The sequence below is a fragment of the Austrofundulus limnaeus genome, unplaced genomic scaffold (assembly GCF_001266775.1).
Source record: "Austrofundulus limnaeus strain Quisiro unplaced genomic scaffold, Austrofundulus_limnaeus-1.0 Scaffold78, whole genome shotgun sequence".
Taxonomy (NCBI): Eukaryota; Metazoa; Chordata; class Actinopteri; order Cyprinodontiformes; family Rivulidae; genus Austrofundulus; species Austrofundulus limnaeus.
The window spans coordinates 1,450,091-1,465,467 of NW_013952480.1; the positions used below are offsets into that span (position 1 = coordinate 1,450,091).

Consider the following 15,377-nt stretch of genomic DNA (forward strand, 5'->3'; position numbering starts at 1 on the left):
CTCTCTCTCTCTCTCTCTCTCTCTCTCTCTCTCTCTCTCTCTCTCTCTCACCTGAGCCGCACCTGTCCTCCTTTCGCGCACGCGCGTCTCCAGCACCCGGCGGCACTCCTCGGCAGCAGAGCCGGAGCTGGAGGAGAAAGGACGGGAAGGAGCTCAGATGGGAGCAGCTCACGCGCGCACGACGCCTCGCAGCTCGTAGCCAGTAACTTTGATGGGGACCTGGACACTCAGCAGGGACCATGCCTGTGATGAAGGGCTTATTGGCGCCACAGAACACCTTTCTGGACACCATAGCCACACGGTTCGATGGCACTCGTAAGTTTGCATTTCTTAAAAAAAATAATTGATAATAATAATAATAATAACTACTTAATTAGTCATTAGCATCAGTTTTAGACAGACTGACGCTCGATCCTCTCAATAACCAGGAGAGGGTGAAGCTGCAGAGCCCTCTCAGCTTCTTTGAGAGTTTTTCTTTAATTGTCCATTCAGTTCCAGTTTAGCGTTAAGTTTGCAGGCAGGACCGGCAGGACCCTGGAGAGCTCCCATCMTGCAGCTTTCTGTGGTGCTGAAAAAAAAAAACGGAACTTTGGAAGAGGGATAATTTGAAACTTTATATTTATTTGTGGAGATCTTCATTTTAAAATATGTATGTGCATGCAGGGKTGGAGCCAGAGGGGTGGCTGTAGTGGCAAGTGCCAACTCTGGCACCTGGTTGGCCACCCCCAAATAACTGACATGCTTTGGAGGTATCTTGGATTTTGTATTTGCATTTAGATTTAGTTAAATATTGTTTTCTGGTACTACTGTATACTGTATAAATTTTCAGCTGTGTATGTTTGAAAATGGCTGAATTATAAACTTTTATTAAATTAGAGTTAGCATTGGTGGTTAGCTTATTATGGTATTAGCATCAGCATGATCATTCTTAGCTACTCCACTCCCCATTTCTTCTCAATAAGTCTTCRAATGGTTGAGTTACAGCCTTTTGAAGTTGGCTGTGGTGTCCCTCTTAAATTTTTGATTAGCATTTAAAGTTTGGCAGATTGTTTTTGGTAACTTCTACAGTGATCGTGAGCTTTGTATAAAAATGGCTGAATTGTCACTAGCATTCAGCATGTTTTTGGATCACTCTTAGCTATAATCTTATAAAATATCAGTTCAATTTTCTTTTAAAACAGCTGAATGAAAGGCATTTGGAATTTGCTGTGGCGRCCGTCTTGAATTTTCAAATCTTGAGTGCTTGTCTTTATTTGCCCCACTAAAGAACAAAAGTCTAGCTCCGCCCCTGTGTGTATGTTCTATAAAGTATGTTCAGTTTTGGGTAAATCACCCATACCAGTYCATTCATTCAGTATTTAAAAACCACTGGTTATTTTGAGAACTAAATTGCTGGGCTACATCTGTARGGTCATGGGTTGGGCTGGTTTGATCAAATTATGAGTTGAAACATTTGACACAGTGGTTGAGTTATTATTTTATTATAGTTACGATGATAAAACAACTTGCAAGAGCTTTTGGCTTTAGTTTGCCGTAAACAGTCAATTTGGTTTCCTAAAACAACACTTATTGTTGCTATAGCTGATGCTAATAGCAGTTAGCTGTCAGGATCAGTTGTTTTTCAGTGTTTAGTTTTCTTGTGGTGTTATTGTTCTTTGTGTTCACTTYGTGACTTGTGTTTTTCTCAGTCCTYGTGCCATTTATTACCTCTCCTCAGTCAGTGTTCTGTTCCCTTTGTCACACCCACCCCACCTGCATCTCATTCCCAATTAATCACAGCTGCAGTCACTCATCCCATCAACCTCAGCCCATTTATTCTGTTAGCTTTCAGTCCATCCTTAACCAAAAAGAGAAGAGTCTCCAGAATATTTGTAAGTTTAGCCTTTTTTTTTTGTTTTATTAAAACAAAGTTGTATTTTGTAGAGCTCTTTCTGTCTGTTTACATGTTTGGTCCAAATCATGACAAGCGACAGCTAGCTAACAACCCAAGTTGTAATTACACAATTACCTAGATTGTTGGCTTTTCATTTTAACTCAACGTTTTTGCAACTCTTATTAAACAAATAGTTAATTTTAATCAAAATTTTAGGTATAAAACTTAGATTAGATGGGTAAAAATGATAACCAACCCTGTTGAATTAAAACTACGTAGGTCTGAATTTGACCCAGCTGTTTTCAACCCAGCAGTTTTAGCGTGTAAAGTAACATTTAAAAAGTAGATGTTTACTTAATTGCTGTGTCAATATGCATTTTATATTGATGTGCTTGATTTTCCTTATTTCATTTCCACTCTGCTTTATAGTTGGGATCCTTTATTATAAACAAAACTTATAATTAGTCAAAGTGCCTTTGTGAGTTTGAAATTGGTTATAACATGTAGCAAAGTCATCTTTAAAASCACTTTTACATGCTTAATGTATTAATTTCTGCTGTATAGAGTACACATTCTCACATAAATCTGCTAATAACAATATTATCAGTATTTAGTAGCTATTTCTTTCTACCAATTCACCACCTGATCAGATACCCAATGATCTGAGACATTCTTTAACACTCAGAGGCGTTTTAATGTCTATCCAACAAGATTTTATCTCCTGAATATACTGGTTGAATTCTACCAATAAGAGCAGGCTATATAATAAATTCTGTGAAAAAAAACCCTCTGCAATCTGAGCACAAGTATTGCTCTTACACAACTGTAGTTTTTCAAGCTGCAAAGAACGGGCTGCTGTCCTTGAGCCGGCAAAGTGGGGGGAAATTAATGCCGGATTTGAAGTGCTAGACGGAGCAAACTGGAGTCAGCGGAGCCTGACGGTACAAATTAGGTCTGATGGCCTGGTCAAGAGCAAATATAAGGGAAGAGCTGAGGTTTATCTCTGCGGGATCCCCGTCTGAGGTCATCCATAGCCAGGACGGGAGTTGGAGGCAGTGACAAATTGATAAAGAGTGGAAGGGGGCAACGGTTGAACACGGTCCCGTTTGTACTTTGTGCAAATGTCTGTGCAATTATAGAAATCACTTTGTCTTCATCGACACGGGGAAAAAAAGTTAGTTGTGGTCCCTGTTTACAATAAAACAATAAAATGCTTGACCATTCACAAAGTCTCAGGGTTGAAACCAGAAGCAGCAGCTTTGCAAATACTCACAACTCCCGAAGATTGTGCGATCAATGAAATAACCACACGCTTCTCTGAGTTAGTGTTGAACACACACCTACACCTCTGACCACTGTGTTTGGGGTGAACAGGCCTGTTTTAACCATATATTAGTAGCTTTGTGACACTGTGTGAAAATGTTGCAACACCTTCTGTCATTCTGACAGCTCTTCTTCATCCAGGTGACTAATCTCATCACCTGTCCATCACTGGTGCTGAAGGTTATGGTGTATGATTCTTGTCATGAGCACATGTCATCACCAGGCTATAATATCATTATATTCTACCTGCTKGTCASAATGTAAAGGTTTTCAGTTTTGACTGACATKAATTGTCAAAAATAGTAAGTTGAAGGGAACTTTTTAAATTAATGTTATCTTTGATGWTGGAGATGACTTTAATAGAAAATGAAAATAACTGATTTGTCAGTTTAGTTTAATTATTGAAAAACACAGCAATACAATATTAGAGTTTAGTAGTGTAATACATGGAAAACCTCTCTTTTATAATCTTAAGATTGGTACAAAACACAATAACATCAATGCACATAAGCTGGAAGCTCATTGATTGATACCTTTTATTTATTTATTTTTGTAGATCTTTTGTAGCCTTTAACTTTAGCCAGTGCAAAGCTCATGATTCTCMCAGAGATTCTTGCAAAACTTCTTCATGCATTTCCATTTTTCTTGGTTAGATTACTTGAGAACAACAACAAAAAAAAAAAACATGAATCAAGCAGGACCAGCCGTAGCCAATTTGATGCCACAGGCAAGATTTCAGGTGGCACYGCTTGTCTCACCACCAATTTACTTATATTCACATACCAAATAAAAGTTTTATTTTTTATGTCCTGATGCATCTCAGTAATCCAGGTAAAAAATCAAAAATAAAAAAATTGTATAGGTCCTCTGGACGGGTTCTTCTCTAATGAAACGTTTCGTCTCTCCTCCAAGAGACTTCTTCAGTCTGAGAGTTTCAGGCAAAATTCAGGCTTTYAAGCACTGCCTCCATGTGACTGATCCATCACATGGCTATCGTTGACACATAATTTTTTATATTATGTTTTATCTTTAGAAACCTGGTTGCCCAATTAAATAGTAAACAATATAATTCATTTGAAGCAGAATACTTGTCAGCATCTTCTGACAGCAATGAGGAACACCTGGTCATGTTAACGAGCAGCTGTGGTGTGAAGCAGTTCTAGAGGGACAGGGCTATACTGCCTGAAAAATGTTGTAAAACTTGTGCTCAAAACGATGTATTTTCCATCCATTTGAACAGCATTTTACTATATTCTTGGAATCAATAACACAACACAAATTAGTATTTTATGAAGGTAGGACACTGAAAACTAGACTTTAACCTGAACTTTATCTGAGATCATAACTGAAACTTTCAGTATTCTTATTTTATTTCTGTTTTTACACAATAAGCATCCGTAGTTAGCCTTGTCTGCTTCATATGATACTTTTATCACAAAATATCCTCTGCACCATATAACACCTCATGTGGCAAAGCAGGCTGAGAAACCCACAGAACGAGTTACCTCAATAATCAGTGATAATTCTACAAACTAAATTAACTGATGAAATGTTGTAAAATATATTTTTTCCTCCACAATTTGTGGTGCCCCTTACATGGACTGTGACCTTAGAATTTGCCTGTACTGCCTACGCCACAGGCCGGCCCTGAACTCAAGTTCAACCTCCGTCTGTTTTATTAACAAAAGTCAAACAACTTCAAAATAAAAGCATTTTAATAGCAAATRTTCAAAATCACTGGAAAAGATGTCTAAACATACTGATATGACTAAATGTAAAGATTTTAAACTATTGGCTCAAACCTTTCTTCAGCAGGTCAGTAAGGTTTGTGATGGCAAATCCTGATTGAACACAAATACTTTAAAAAGCAAATATGTACTTTTTAGCATCTTTTAAGCTGATATAAATATTTTGTGTTGTGGGAGGCATTTTTCAATAAAAACTGCTAGAGAAAAGCTTTTCATTAGTCCTGTCATAGCATCTAATAAAGTGAAACACCTTGATTTAATCATTTTGTGTGCTTATTGTGCATCTAATGGAAATTTTGTAGTTTTCCAATAATTTTAATGGTTCATATATATTCTATTTATTTTACTTTAATCAATTTATCACTGAAAATGACATCACCAAAGAAAAGGACATGAAAAAGGACAGGAACAGGGTGGCAAAAAGTAAAGGAACTCTACTACACCCTGCATCAACTCAACCAGTTCAACTTCTAAACTATTTTTATCCTTACAGCCTTGCTCCATTTCAGAGTTCTTGCTGACTAGACTCTTCTACTTACAAGTGATAGCCATCATTGGGAAGAAAGAAATTGGAGTGGGCTGCCTTTTGCCAAATGAAGCAGATGGTTTGGTGATATGGTTGTAACAGAGCTGAGTAAAGCCCTCCTCATCCTGTACCCATTCATCATTAATGCCATGTAGTTAGACTTTTAAAAAAGCTACTTTGTGTTGCAAACACAGAGTAAGACTTGAAGTAGCTGTGTTGAGTCACCATGGGATGTTAGTCACAATGTTATATGTGAATGAAAGATTAAACAAAAATCAATAAACGGAGGAACCGAGAAGCAGCAGAGTAGTGTGCAGGTTTGTCTGCTGTTAATATGCATGACAGTGTGTATTTCTGTGTGTGTACTCAGGCAACATATAATAACAGGAGTAAAACAACTTTTCTGGCCACTGATTAACTTTTTCATATGCTAACTATGAGGTTAAGCGTGGCTGTGGGAGGCTGCATTGTAATTACCATGTGCTGCCACACAAACCGTTAAAAACCCAATTAAATATGTGGCTCAGCTAAAGAAGTCAGATCYTGCCGATTCAAAGAACTCGAAGCACCGTGTCTCTGTGGCTTTCTGAAACCAGCAGCTCTTTGACCTGCAAGTAGATCGAGGAAGATAATTACTGAGCATGAAAGACCGCAGACTGACACTTAAGTTTCAGGAACGTTTAATAAAGTAAAGATATCCTGGACCAAAATACAGCTTTTTATTATCCCTAAACGGATGCTTAGAAGCGTGTTATTTTTCTATATGATTATGCTAACTTGTAAAAAGGCTGGTCTGGTGCTGCTCTCGGTCAGAGAACGACTCTGACAGAAATAATGAGTGCAGTTATGAGGCTGCGATGAAGTAATCAATCATCATTGACTGTGGAGCTGCAGGGTGCAGAAAGTCTCTCACTTACTCGCACTACTGTTCCAATTTCCTTCAATTAATATTTGGACTTCCTTATTTTTGGAGAAAAAAATAAAAATCTATGATTTTACGGTGTATTGAGATTATCATGTAGCTTCTTCTGTAATTAAAAAAAAATCATTATTGTGCCTTTTAAACTAAATCTAATTCAAATTTATAGAATGATTGTATTATATTCAAAATTTCAAACTAACCATTGAGCATAGCTTCCATGAGCAGAAGATATGTAGCATTCTGTGGTTACAAAAATATGGATGCTATGTATTGTGTGGATTCGGAAGTTGTTGAGCAATCTGGAAGGTATATTGTTGTGCTTGTTTCATCCAATGTTTACATTTGATCTTTCCACTTCTTAACCACTCGGGTGCACCTCTATATAATCATAAACCCCTCTGTAAAACTAGAATGAACCAGTCTGGAAGCTGGGAGGGCAGGGTGTTAATTACCTCGTTTGGATTTAAAGTGCTAGTGACATGCTTATCCTTCAAATATAAAAAAATCAAATAAAACATCTTTTTTTAGGAGACTTTGTATAATTTGCATGATTTTTTGCATTTTTTCACATTAAAGGCATATTTTATTTTAATTTTGACTCATTCAAAGAAAAAGGAAGTGACATCAAAGGGGAAGTCTTCAAGAAAAGGAACTCCCTGGTTTTGTTTACTAAAAAATAATATTTAAACCCTTCATCTCTCTGATAGTGACACAAAATAATCTAAAGAAACATCAGATTCTTGTCTTCAAATGTATGTTATTAGGCATTGTTGTAAGGCTCTTTATACAAGCAGACTTTCCTCTTTGACATCACTTCCTGTTTCTTCACATGCAAAAATTTCAACAACTGTTCACCTCAGTGAAGTTAAAAAAATTCCCATATGTTATTCGTGTAATCTTTCCAAACATGCATTTATATTTATTACAACAAATGGATGTCACAGAAACTTTAAAGAGACAGCCTCAAAACGTGTTGATCTGAGACACACCTCAGAAAAAAGGTGAAACAAGGGGCTTGTGGAGTTACAATAAGGAGGAGTTCAGACCAAAGCATTGCAGTTCCACTTTAGATAGACCCCAACTCAATGATTTAAATATGATAAAAGGATTTAAAAGCAGGATGTGTCTCCTTTAATATGTAACTTTTAATTCTAAAATGAAAAAATCAATAAGATTAATGTACTATGGATACATTATCATTTTAACACTATTAGTTTGAGTATTTAGTAGAGTTTTGTAAATGATAGCATTCAGCTCAAGAAAATGACAGCATCAGTAGCTGCTAATTAATGCTATAAATATAACTGCTAATAGGTTCATATGCTAATGCTAGTTATTTAGCCCACATCATCAGCAAATTCACATCTTTGCTAGCTATTATTTTGCAGAAGTAATTTTAGCGAAAATATAATTAATCATGTTAGCTACTTTAATATTTACTCATTGTAAATGAGCAGAGCAGGTTAGAAACCTGCTAATAACTGTGCTAAATTAATAATAACGCTGCATTGCTCACTGCCATAAACAAGCCTTTGAGAAAGCATTCATTCAGGATAATACGAGCACCATCCTGGTAAAAACGTACATGATTTTGTGAACTTTAGGGAGTGGAGCACCTCTGCTCCGTCAGACCCGTGGGAGTTCTGAGCCTCAGCATCACCAAGGATGTTCTGCCCTGTTAAACTGTCCAATTAGTGAGATTCCTCTCACAATCAGAGTGTCTAATGGACAGTCCAAAACAATCGGCAAATGGGGTTTCACCAGAATAATGATGTTGGTTTTTGCAAGAGAGCGTGAGAGAAGCCCTTTCTTGTTGTTGTTGTGGGATACGGGGAGAGAGACACTGACAAACAAGAGGGGCGTGATCCGAAACTTGCAGGACTTTAATGACGGGCGTAACGTCTCATTTGATGAGAGCCAAAAGGGAATGTGTGATGAAAAGGCTTCGCAGTGATTAAAAGCTCTGGGTTTGTGTTATGAGCTTCTCTTTTCCACTATTCATGGGATTGTGCATGCATACTCTGCAGACGCGCATGTTTTAATTCAAACAGAGAATACAGCTGAACAGTACACCTAATGTAATATGTTAACGTAGTGCTGAAATCAACAAGTATGCATGATTAAGTTCCGAATTCTGCCACTGTATCCAGGAGAAAACTGTACAGTTGTAACCTTGGTTGCCATGGTGTGTGTCAGTGGTAACTGTGGCAACTGGGAGTGACTTTTTTGTGGTTATGTAACTTATTTGTAGCAGTTTCTTAGAGGCCTGCATGGATTTTGGAAATCGAGGAGCAGAACTCTTCACTTACCCACCAATTTTTACCACACTCCATCTTTCATTGTCCCACCTCTCACCGTTCCATCCCTCTTGCTCTCAGCGTTTCACGGCACCCCCTCACCCTCTGCCCTCCTAACACCCATTATTTGTCTGCCTTGGCATATTTCTCAGCCTCCCCTTTGCCTCACTTTACCTGTCCTCATCTTTCATGCTCTCCTCAGTCCGACTCTATCCCTTCCCGCTGGGTAGTTCTGCTGCTTTCCGTCTCCTACCTCCTGTTCGCTCGTTTTGTGTGCTTCCTGGTGCTTGGTCCCACATCATAAGAATTGTTCCTGTGCCTTAAATAGCCCAGGAGTGCTTCAGGAAGTGAGTGAGGCTGTCAATGAGCTGGTGAGTGTTCGTACAGGAGCTCTTTATATACCTGTTTCATGAGGCAGGTGTATGTAGGACAGGGATGAGAGGATAGAAGGTTGGGGAAAAAAAGACCTCCCGCGCACTGTCTAACCTGTAAAAAAGTGTTCCGTTTTTAAGTAAAAAATAAAAACTTCAACTTCAACATTATACATACAATCTTAAAAGTAAAAACATGCTTTTCTTATTGAATCATTTGGCATCAAGTTGCAGTCCAATAAGAGGAAGTTCTGCTTTAGCTAGACAGCACACACAGGTGCAGAAATGGGATGCAGCCTTCATTAAATACATCTGTGCTGGTCCCAAACCTTCAGTCCAATTCACTAAGCATCAAGTGTCCTGTTTACAATTAGAACCACAAAAAATTAAATAAATAAATAAAGGTCTGCCATTCCCTAAAACTTTAAACATGCTGTAGTTTAAAACTAAGAAAATCTGTGTTGTAAAATAATAGTATTGTAAGTGTTTTGGTAGCCTGGTAAAAACCAGGCCCTTGTTCTTCGTTTTGCTTCACACAGAGGGTCTGAACTCTTGACTATTGAGAAACAATTTCTAGCTGGAAGCGTGGCCTCTGTTGAAGTTTAAAACAATTGGATCTGGTTTAACCAATCGCTAACGTTTGGCCGTGACGTATGCAGTGCGCCAGCTCAACTGTGAAGGAAGCTAAGCTAAGAAGCTAACCGGAAATTGTGTGTGCTGTAAACAATCATCCCCTACTGGGAAGACAGACGTACCGAACCAAATGAGGTGGCTGCAAATGAGTGCTGCAGGCTTTGTGAGACAAATTTAATTTAATTTGGAAGCCTTGTCAACACAGACTGAATGTCTTCATTCACTTCCTCCGCTACCATTGCTAAACTACAGGCAGACTAAAATGGCATGCTGACAAAAAACCTTAAATAACTTTTCAAACTAAAAAAATAATAATTTTCCATTTTAAATGCTTAACTTAAAATAATTCTACATAATACTGTGATACTGTATTTATAATAAAGTAGTTATTTTAGCTTTTTAGCACAGAAATAAATAAGGAAGCTGTGAGAACACAAATAAACATGTTGCCAGTCACTGTGTTACAGAACTATCTCAGAGATTTCCTCCACTCAATTTCTGATCAGCTCTTTCATTTTTCACATCAAGATGTCAGATCAAGGCTGAATTTGGCTGCAGTTAGTTGGATGTTTTTCACCTGATAATGTGCTAACTCTTGTAGCTTGTTGCAAAAAAAGGGAGATGAATTATCTGTGTTATCTCTCAGATATATCATCTAATTCATTTCCAATTGTTTTAAGAGGAATCAAAGGTTTGGAGCAACAGAGAGGAGCAGCGCTGCCCAGGACTTTATGTGACCAGAGAGGGGAAAAACAAACCAAAAAATCCCCTGGTCACTGGAAACTTCCTAAAACGCATTTTGAACATGGGAATGGTGGGCCAGAAAAAATTCAGTAGGTTTGATATTGTGACACCCTGAAACCAGTAATTGGTTCATGTTTTCAGAAATCTTCTCAGTGTAGATTGATGTTAAATGTCTAAATCAATGATTCCCAACCAGAGGTACATGTACCCCTTGGGGTATGCGAGCATTGCAGACAGAATCACAGATCCTTTAGTCCTTCACACTGTCAAAAGTCCTGAAACATTTTAGCAYATTCAGGACCTTGGACATTTCCCTCAGCACTCCACACTTACTAAAGTCCTGAAACATTCCACCACTTTCAAGACCTTGGACAGCTCCTTCAGCTCTTCACACTGTCTAAGGCATTGAAACATTCCAGCCATTTCAAGACCTTGGAYAGCTCCTTCAGTCCTTCACACTGTCTAAAGCAGGGGTGCCCAAACTTTTTTGAACCAAGAGCTACTTTTGAAGTCGGCAGTTTACTGAGATCTACTCGTCCAGCCTCAGTATCAAAAAACATATTTTTTCGTCTCCCTACTCCTCACTTCTTTAAAGTAAATAAAGCAGAAAGTATTGTGTTGCTAGTTTTATTTAATTTAAAGTATTGTCAAACAAAACTATCTACTTAACCATATATTTACCTACAAAAAAAGAAAAGATAAAATCCTTACTTAACTACTGACAGAGAAACAGAAAAGTTTTTATGCAAGCTATATAAAAATAATGTATAAATAAATACGGTAATGTAAAAAAATGTATGTCTACCTTGGTGGGACTTCTGACACTGAGAGGAGGCCAGGGTCTCATAGGCAGGCAGTATGAGGTGGTTGAGGTGTAAGCAGATCTCCAGATGATCACCAGTCTTTGTGGATCTGTTGTTGGACTTGATGATTTTCATGTGAGAGAAAGCTGACTCCAGAACTCTCCATCCATGYGACTTGTTGCTCTGGATTTGATCCCAATGTCATTTTGCAGAGTCAAAACCTGATTTTCAACCCAGAGCAGTCCAGACTGAAACACGAACACGAGTTGGACATATCCATCCATCCTGTTGGACAAATGCACGTCTTTATAGCAGCCACAATCTCACTTTTATTTTTAAAAACACAGAAAAGCACGTTTGCAGCATCAAACGCTTCTTTCAAAACTTAGTCATCACTGAAATACGTGTGTTGCAGCAGGTACGGGGCTGCATTTGCATAGCAGCCTTACCTTAGGAGGGGAAATCTGCCTCGTAGCGTCTGTGCATTCTTTTGAAAGAAATGCTGCTCCATGTTATCCTTTTTGGACAAGCCAAGGCAGCGCTYGAATTATATATGAGTCCTCTTCCCACTCCAGGTGAAAATAATAAGATTTTTTTTTGCTTGTTAGCTGTCTTTCATTCATCTTTTTTTTCCGCCTTGCTGCCATGTTTTAACACATGACCCTAATCTCGCAAGACCTTGTTCGGAGTGTTGTTTCACAGCACCCAAAACAAGTGAGACTGGAGCGCGTTCAAGAATGCAATGTTAAACAAACTTTGACAAGGGTGCGTTGAAGACTGCAATGTTAAACAAACGTTGCAAAGAGTGCGTTGAAGACTGCAATGTTAAACAAACGTTGCAAAGAGTGCGTTGAAGACTGCAATGTTAAACAAATATTGCAAAGAGCATGTTTAAGGCTGCAATGTTTAACAATGATGCGTTCTACAAGCTCCGTGATCCATTGCTCCGTGAGCTACTGCTAACCAGCTRAAGATCTACCGGTAGATCCCGATTTACTGGCTGGCCTGGCCTGGTCTAAAGTATAGAAACATTCCAGCACTTTCAGGACCTTGGAAAGTTTCTTCAGTCCTTCACAGTCTAAAGGAGTGATTCCCACTCAAGGGTATGCGAGCATATTACAGGGGGTACATGGAAAAATTTCCCAGGTGTGTAAAAAAAAAAAAAAATAGGACTGATATGTAGGGCCCTATGATTTCCGCAATGCAGAAATTGCAGTCAGAATCACAGAATTAACACAAAATGGAATCTAGTATAAAACATGGAATCTCATGGAATTTACTCATTTGTGTGAGTTTCTGATGTATTTTGGACATCACAATGTACTTTGGACGCTGCTGTTTTCTGCACCTGCCAAATACTTGGTTTATTTATTTAATTATTCACTTTCAAGGCAACATTTTTATCTTCATGTTTAATTTGAGATGAAAAAATAATTTTTAAATAATTTTTAATTTAAAAATCAGTTGTAGTACACTATATATATATTTTTAGAATCATCATTACGTTTGACTGAAGGTGTACAAGTGGTATGACAAAATGGCTCCAGGGGGCACACAAGTCTAAAAACGTTGGGAACCACTGGTCTAAATAAATAAGTTTCACACTGTAACGTATCTAAGATTATCTTATTTGATTCTATAAAAACATTTGCCAAGTTTGTACTAYTTTCATTTGGCATTTTGACTATTGTTTAAGTTAAGCATCTGATTAGATTAAATGAAGACTAAAACGGGACAAAAACAACCAATAATTACACGTCTCATTTCATTAAACAATTTTTGCTGGTGATTTCACCAGAACAAAGGTACATCAGCTGACAGATTAATTGCATTTTAAAAACACCTTCTAACTATTTTTCCCATTTCACTCTTCCAGTATCCGTCTCCYCTCCTTATATTCCCCCCCTCCCCCCACACACATACCTGCAGGGTTCCTCCAGCAGCTGTCAAGCAGCATACATGAGCACACGTTGAGATGATCTATGAGCTGCTACGTTGGCACAATTAGCCACAAGAAAAATCGGGATGGGGGAGATACAGGTTAAAGCGAAAGGTGATGAAGAGGGCGAGGCTGACGACAGAAGTGAAAATTAAAGACAGAGGCAAGGAGACAGTGAAGAACCAAATTTAAAATCCAAAGAAAAGTTGCGATGACAGAAACTTTGAGTGCAGAAGGGAAAAAATGACATCCAAACAGGAGAAAGTTCTTTATTTTTGTAGAGGTGCAAAGTCAAGAACAATGTCAACTTCAGTGATAGCCGAAAGTAAATGAATGGACTTTGGAAACGAAAGAAGATTAGTTGGAGGCCAAGGTTAGAAGGAGACAGAGAGAAATTAGGTGAAGAGGTCTAAAATGGTAGGAGGGATCTGAAGAACAGCTGGGGGGAGTCAGGAAGGAGTGAAGGCTGATAGATGAGATATGGACGAGCAGGAGGTGTGGTAGAGAAAAGCCAACATGCGGGAAGCGAATAGATAAAAGTTAGAGAGACATAGGGAGGTGAGGAGGGACACGCTTCTGGAGGATGAGCAGAAAAGAAAGGGATGAGAGGAAGAAAAGTAGGGCAGCAGGTTTTGAGGAAGATGGAAAATCAGGAAAAATATTAAGTTGTGTCTTTGTTGTAGATGCTAATTTTCCTATTTAAAATTTAAAACACAAAGTACTCTATATTTTTTCATCTCTTGCTACAAAAGGCGATCATGTTTTTGCCTGGTGAGATTAAATAACAAAAAAAATCAAGTTTATTACAGAGGGGAGCTCGATGATGACGCACAGAAACTATGTGTTTAGTTAAAAAATTTTGAAGAGAATGACTAGACTGAGTAATTTTTTTTTTTGTTTTGAAAACTATACGAGGGAGATGTCTGTACTCCACTTCAACGCAGCTGAGTTAACCTAAGTCAAGATGACTGCCAAAGCAATTGAAGTGTCTTTCTCACAACACTGCATGCCAGGATGCCTTTTAGCTGCCTCTGTGTGATTTCTGAATGGACTAAGGCACTTGGGGTGGGGGTGGGGGGTTGAAGCCAGTCTACAACCGATGCATCTTTGTGTCACAAGGTAAAGTAGTATCAAAGCCAAAACTGTCTAAAAAAGTTGTCCATGCTGTAGACCAAATATAGGTGATACTGGTATTGTATCGAGCCCTATACCAGCATTGATACTTGTATACTGCCATCAATACTCCATTTGATGTGTTACAATCAGTACCATGTTTAGGAACATAAGTAAAAAGAAAACATTTGATGTTTTTTTTTTATTTATTTTAAAATGTTTCAATAATATAAATCATGCTGTATATTTGATTTGATCCATTCAGAGCGGCTGTTGGCCAATAAAGCAGGAGAGCCAGCTGGTGTATTTTCATATCTGTACTTGATTTGAGAAAAACTGGTATTGGGACACCCCTATTTTCTGTAGCGACTTAACCACAGGATTCATATTCCAAAATAACATAATACAAATTCATTTTGGAGGAGAAAGCTCAAGTTTTAACTAGCAGTATATTCTTAATCACAGCAAAATGGAGCAACAGCAATCAGCTTTTTGATGTTTGTGCTGAGTACAAAATAAGGACCCATATTAGAGAGCCTGTCCAAATTACTGCGGGAGTTTGGATACAGTTGCAACAAGGCACAAATGACCTCCAACCTAAAAGTCTAAAAAGGAAATACCATCAATTAAATGACCATAAGGGACGTAATGGTCGTGAACAAATAAATTAGTCCTATTTTGACTTTTACATTGCAATTTGGGGTCCGACTCACTCAGCTAATCCAGTTGCTCTTTTGARCAAAATGAATAATTGTAAACCACCTGAGAGAGCCCCGGCTTCGCCCACTTCCAGCACCACGAGTGGGAACTGTGGAGAGGCCAGCTCCTCGTGTACACTGGATGAAACAGAGGACCAAATAGATTTTAAAAAATGTTATGTAAAATCTTTTCTTCCCTCATGTGTGGTACTTTGCGTGGACATGCATGTTGGTTATTTGTTTTGTGTTATTGTAGAAATGTTCTACCTCTAGATAGATTTTAATGAAACATTCAGAGATTAATCATTGAATATTTACCTTTTAAAGCTAATCCAAATCAAGTTGGTCAGTATTTGGATTTAGCTCCAGTATCAGTATCAGTAATTG

The 15,377-nt window shown here is 38.1% G+C and overlaps 1 protein-coding gene across 1 annotated transcript in view; it reads left to right on the plus strand.

Moving 5' to 3' along the window:
* Positions 1-40: 40 nt before the first annotated feature.
* kcnh8 (potassium voltage-gated channel, subfamily H (eag-related), member 8) overlaps positions 41-15,377 on the plus strand; it is a gene marked incomplete in the record, with an annotated part of 79,007 nt that continues 63,670 nt past the window's right edge. Inside the window, 1 exon segment of the mRNA XM_014011242.1 lies at positions 41-315. Coding sequence (XP_013866696.1) covers positions 240-315 — 76 coding nt within the window.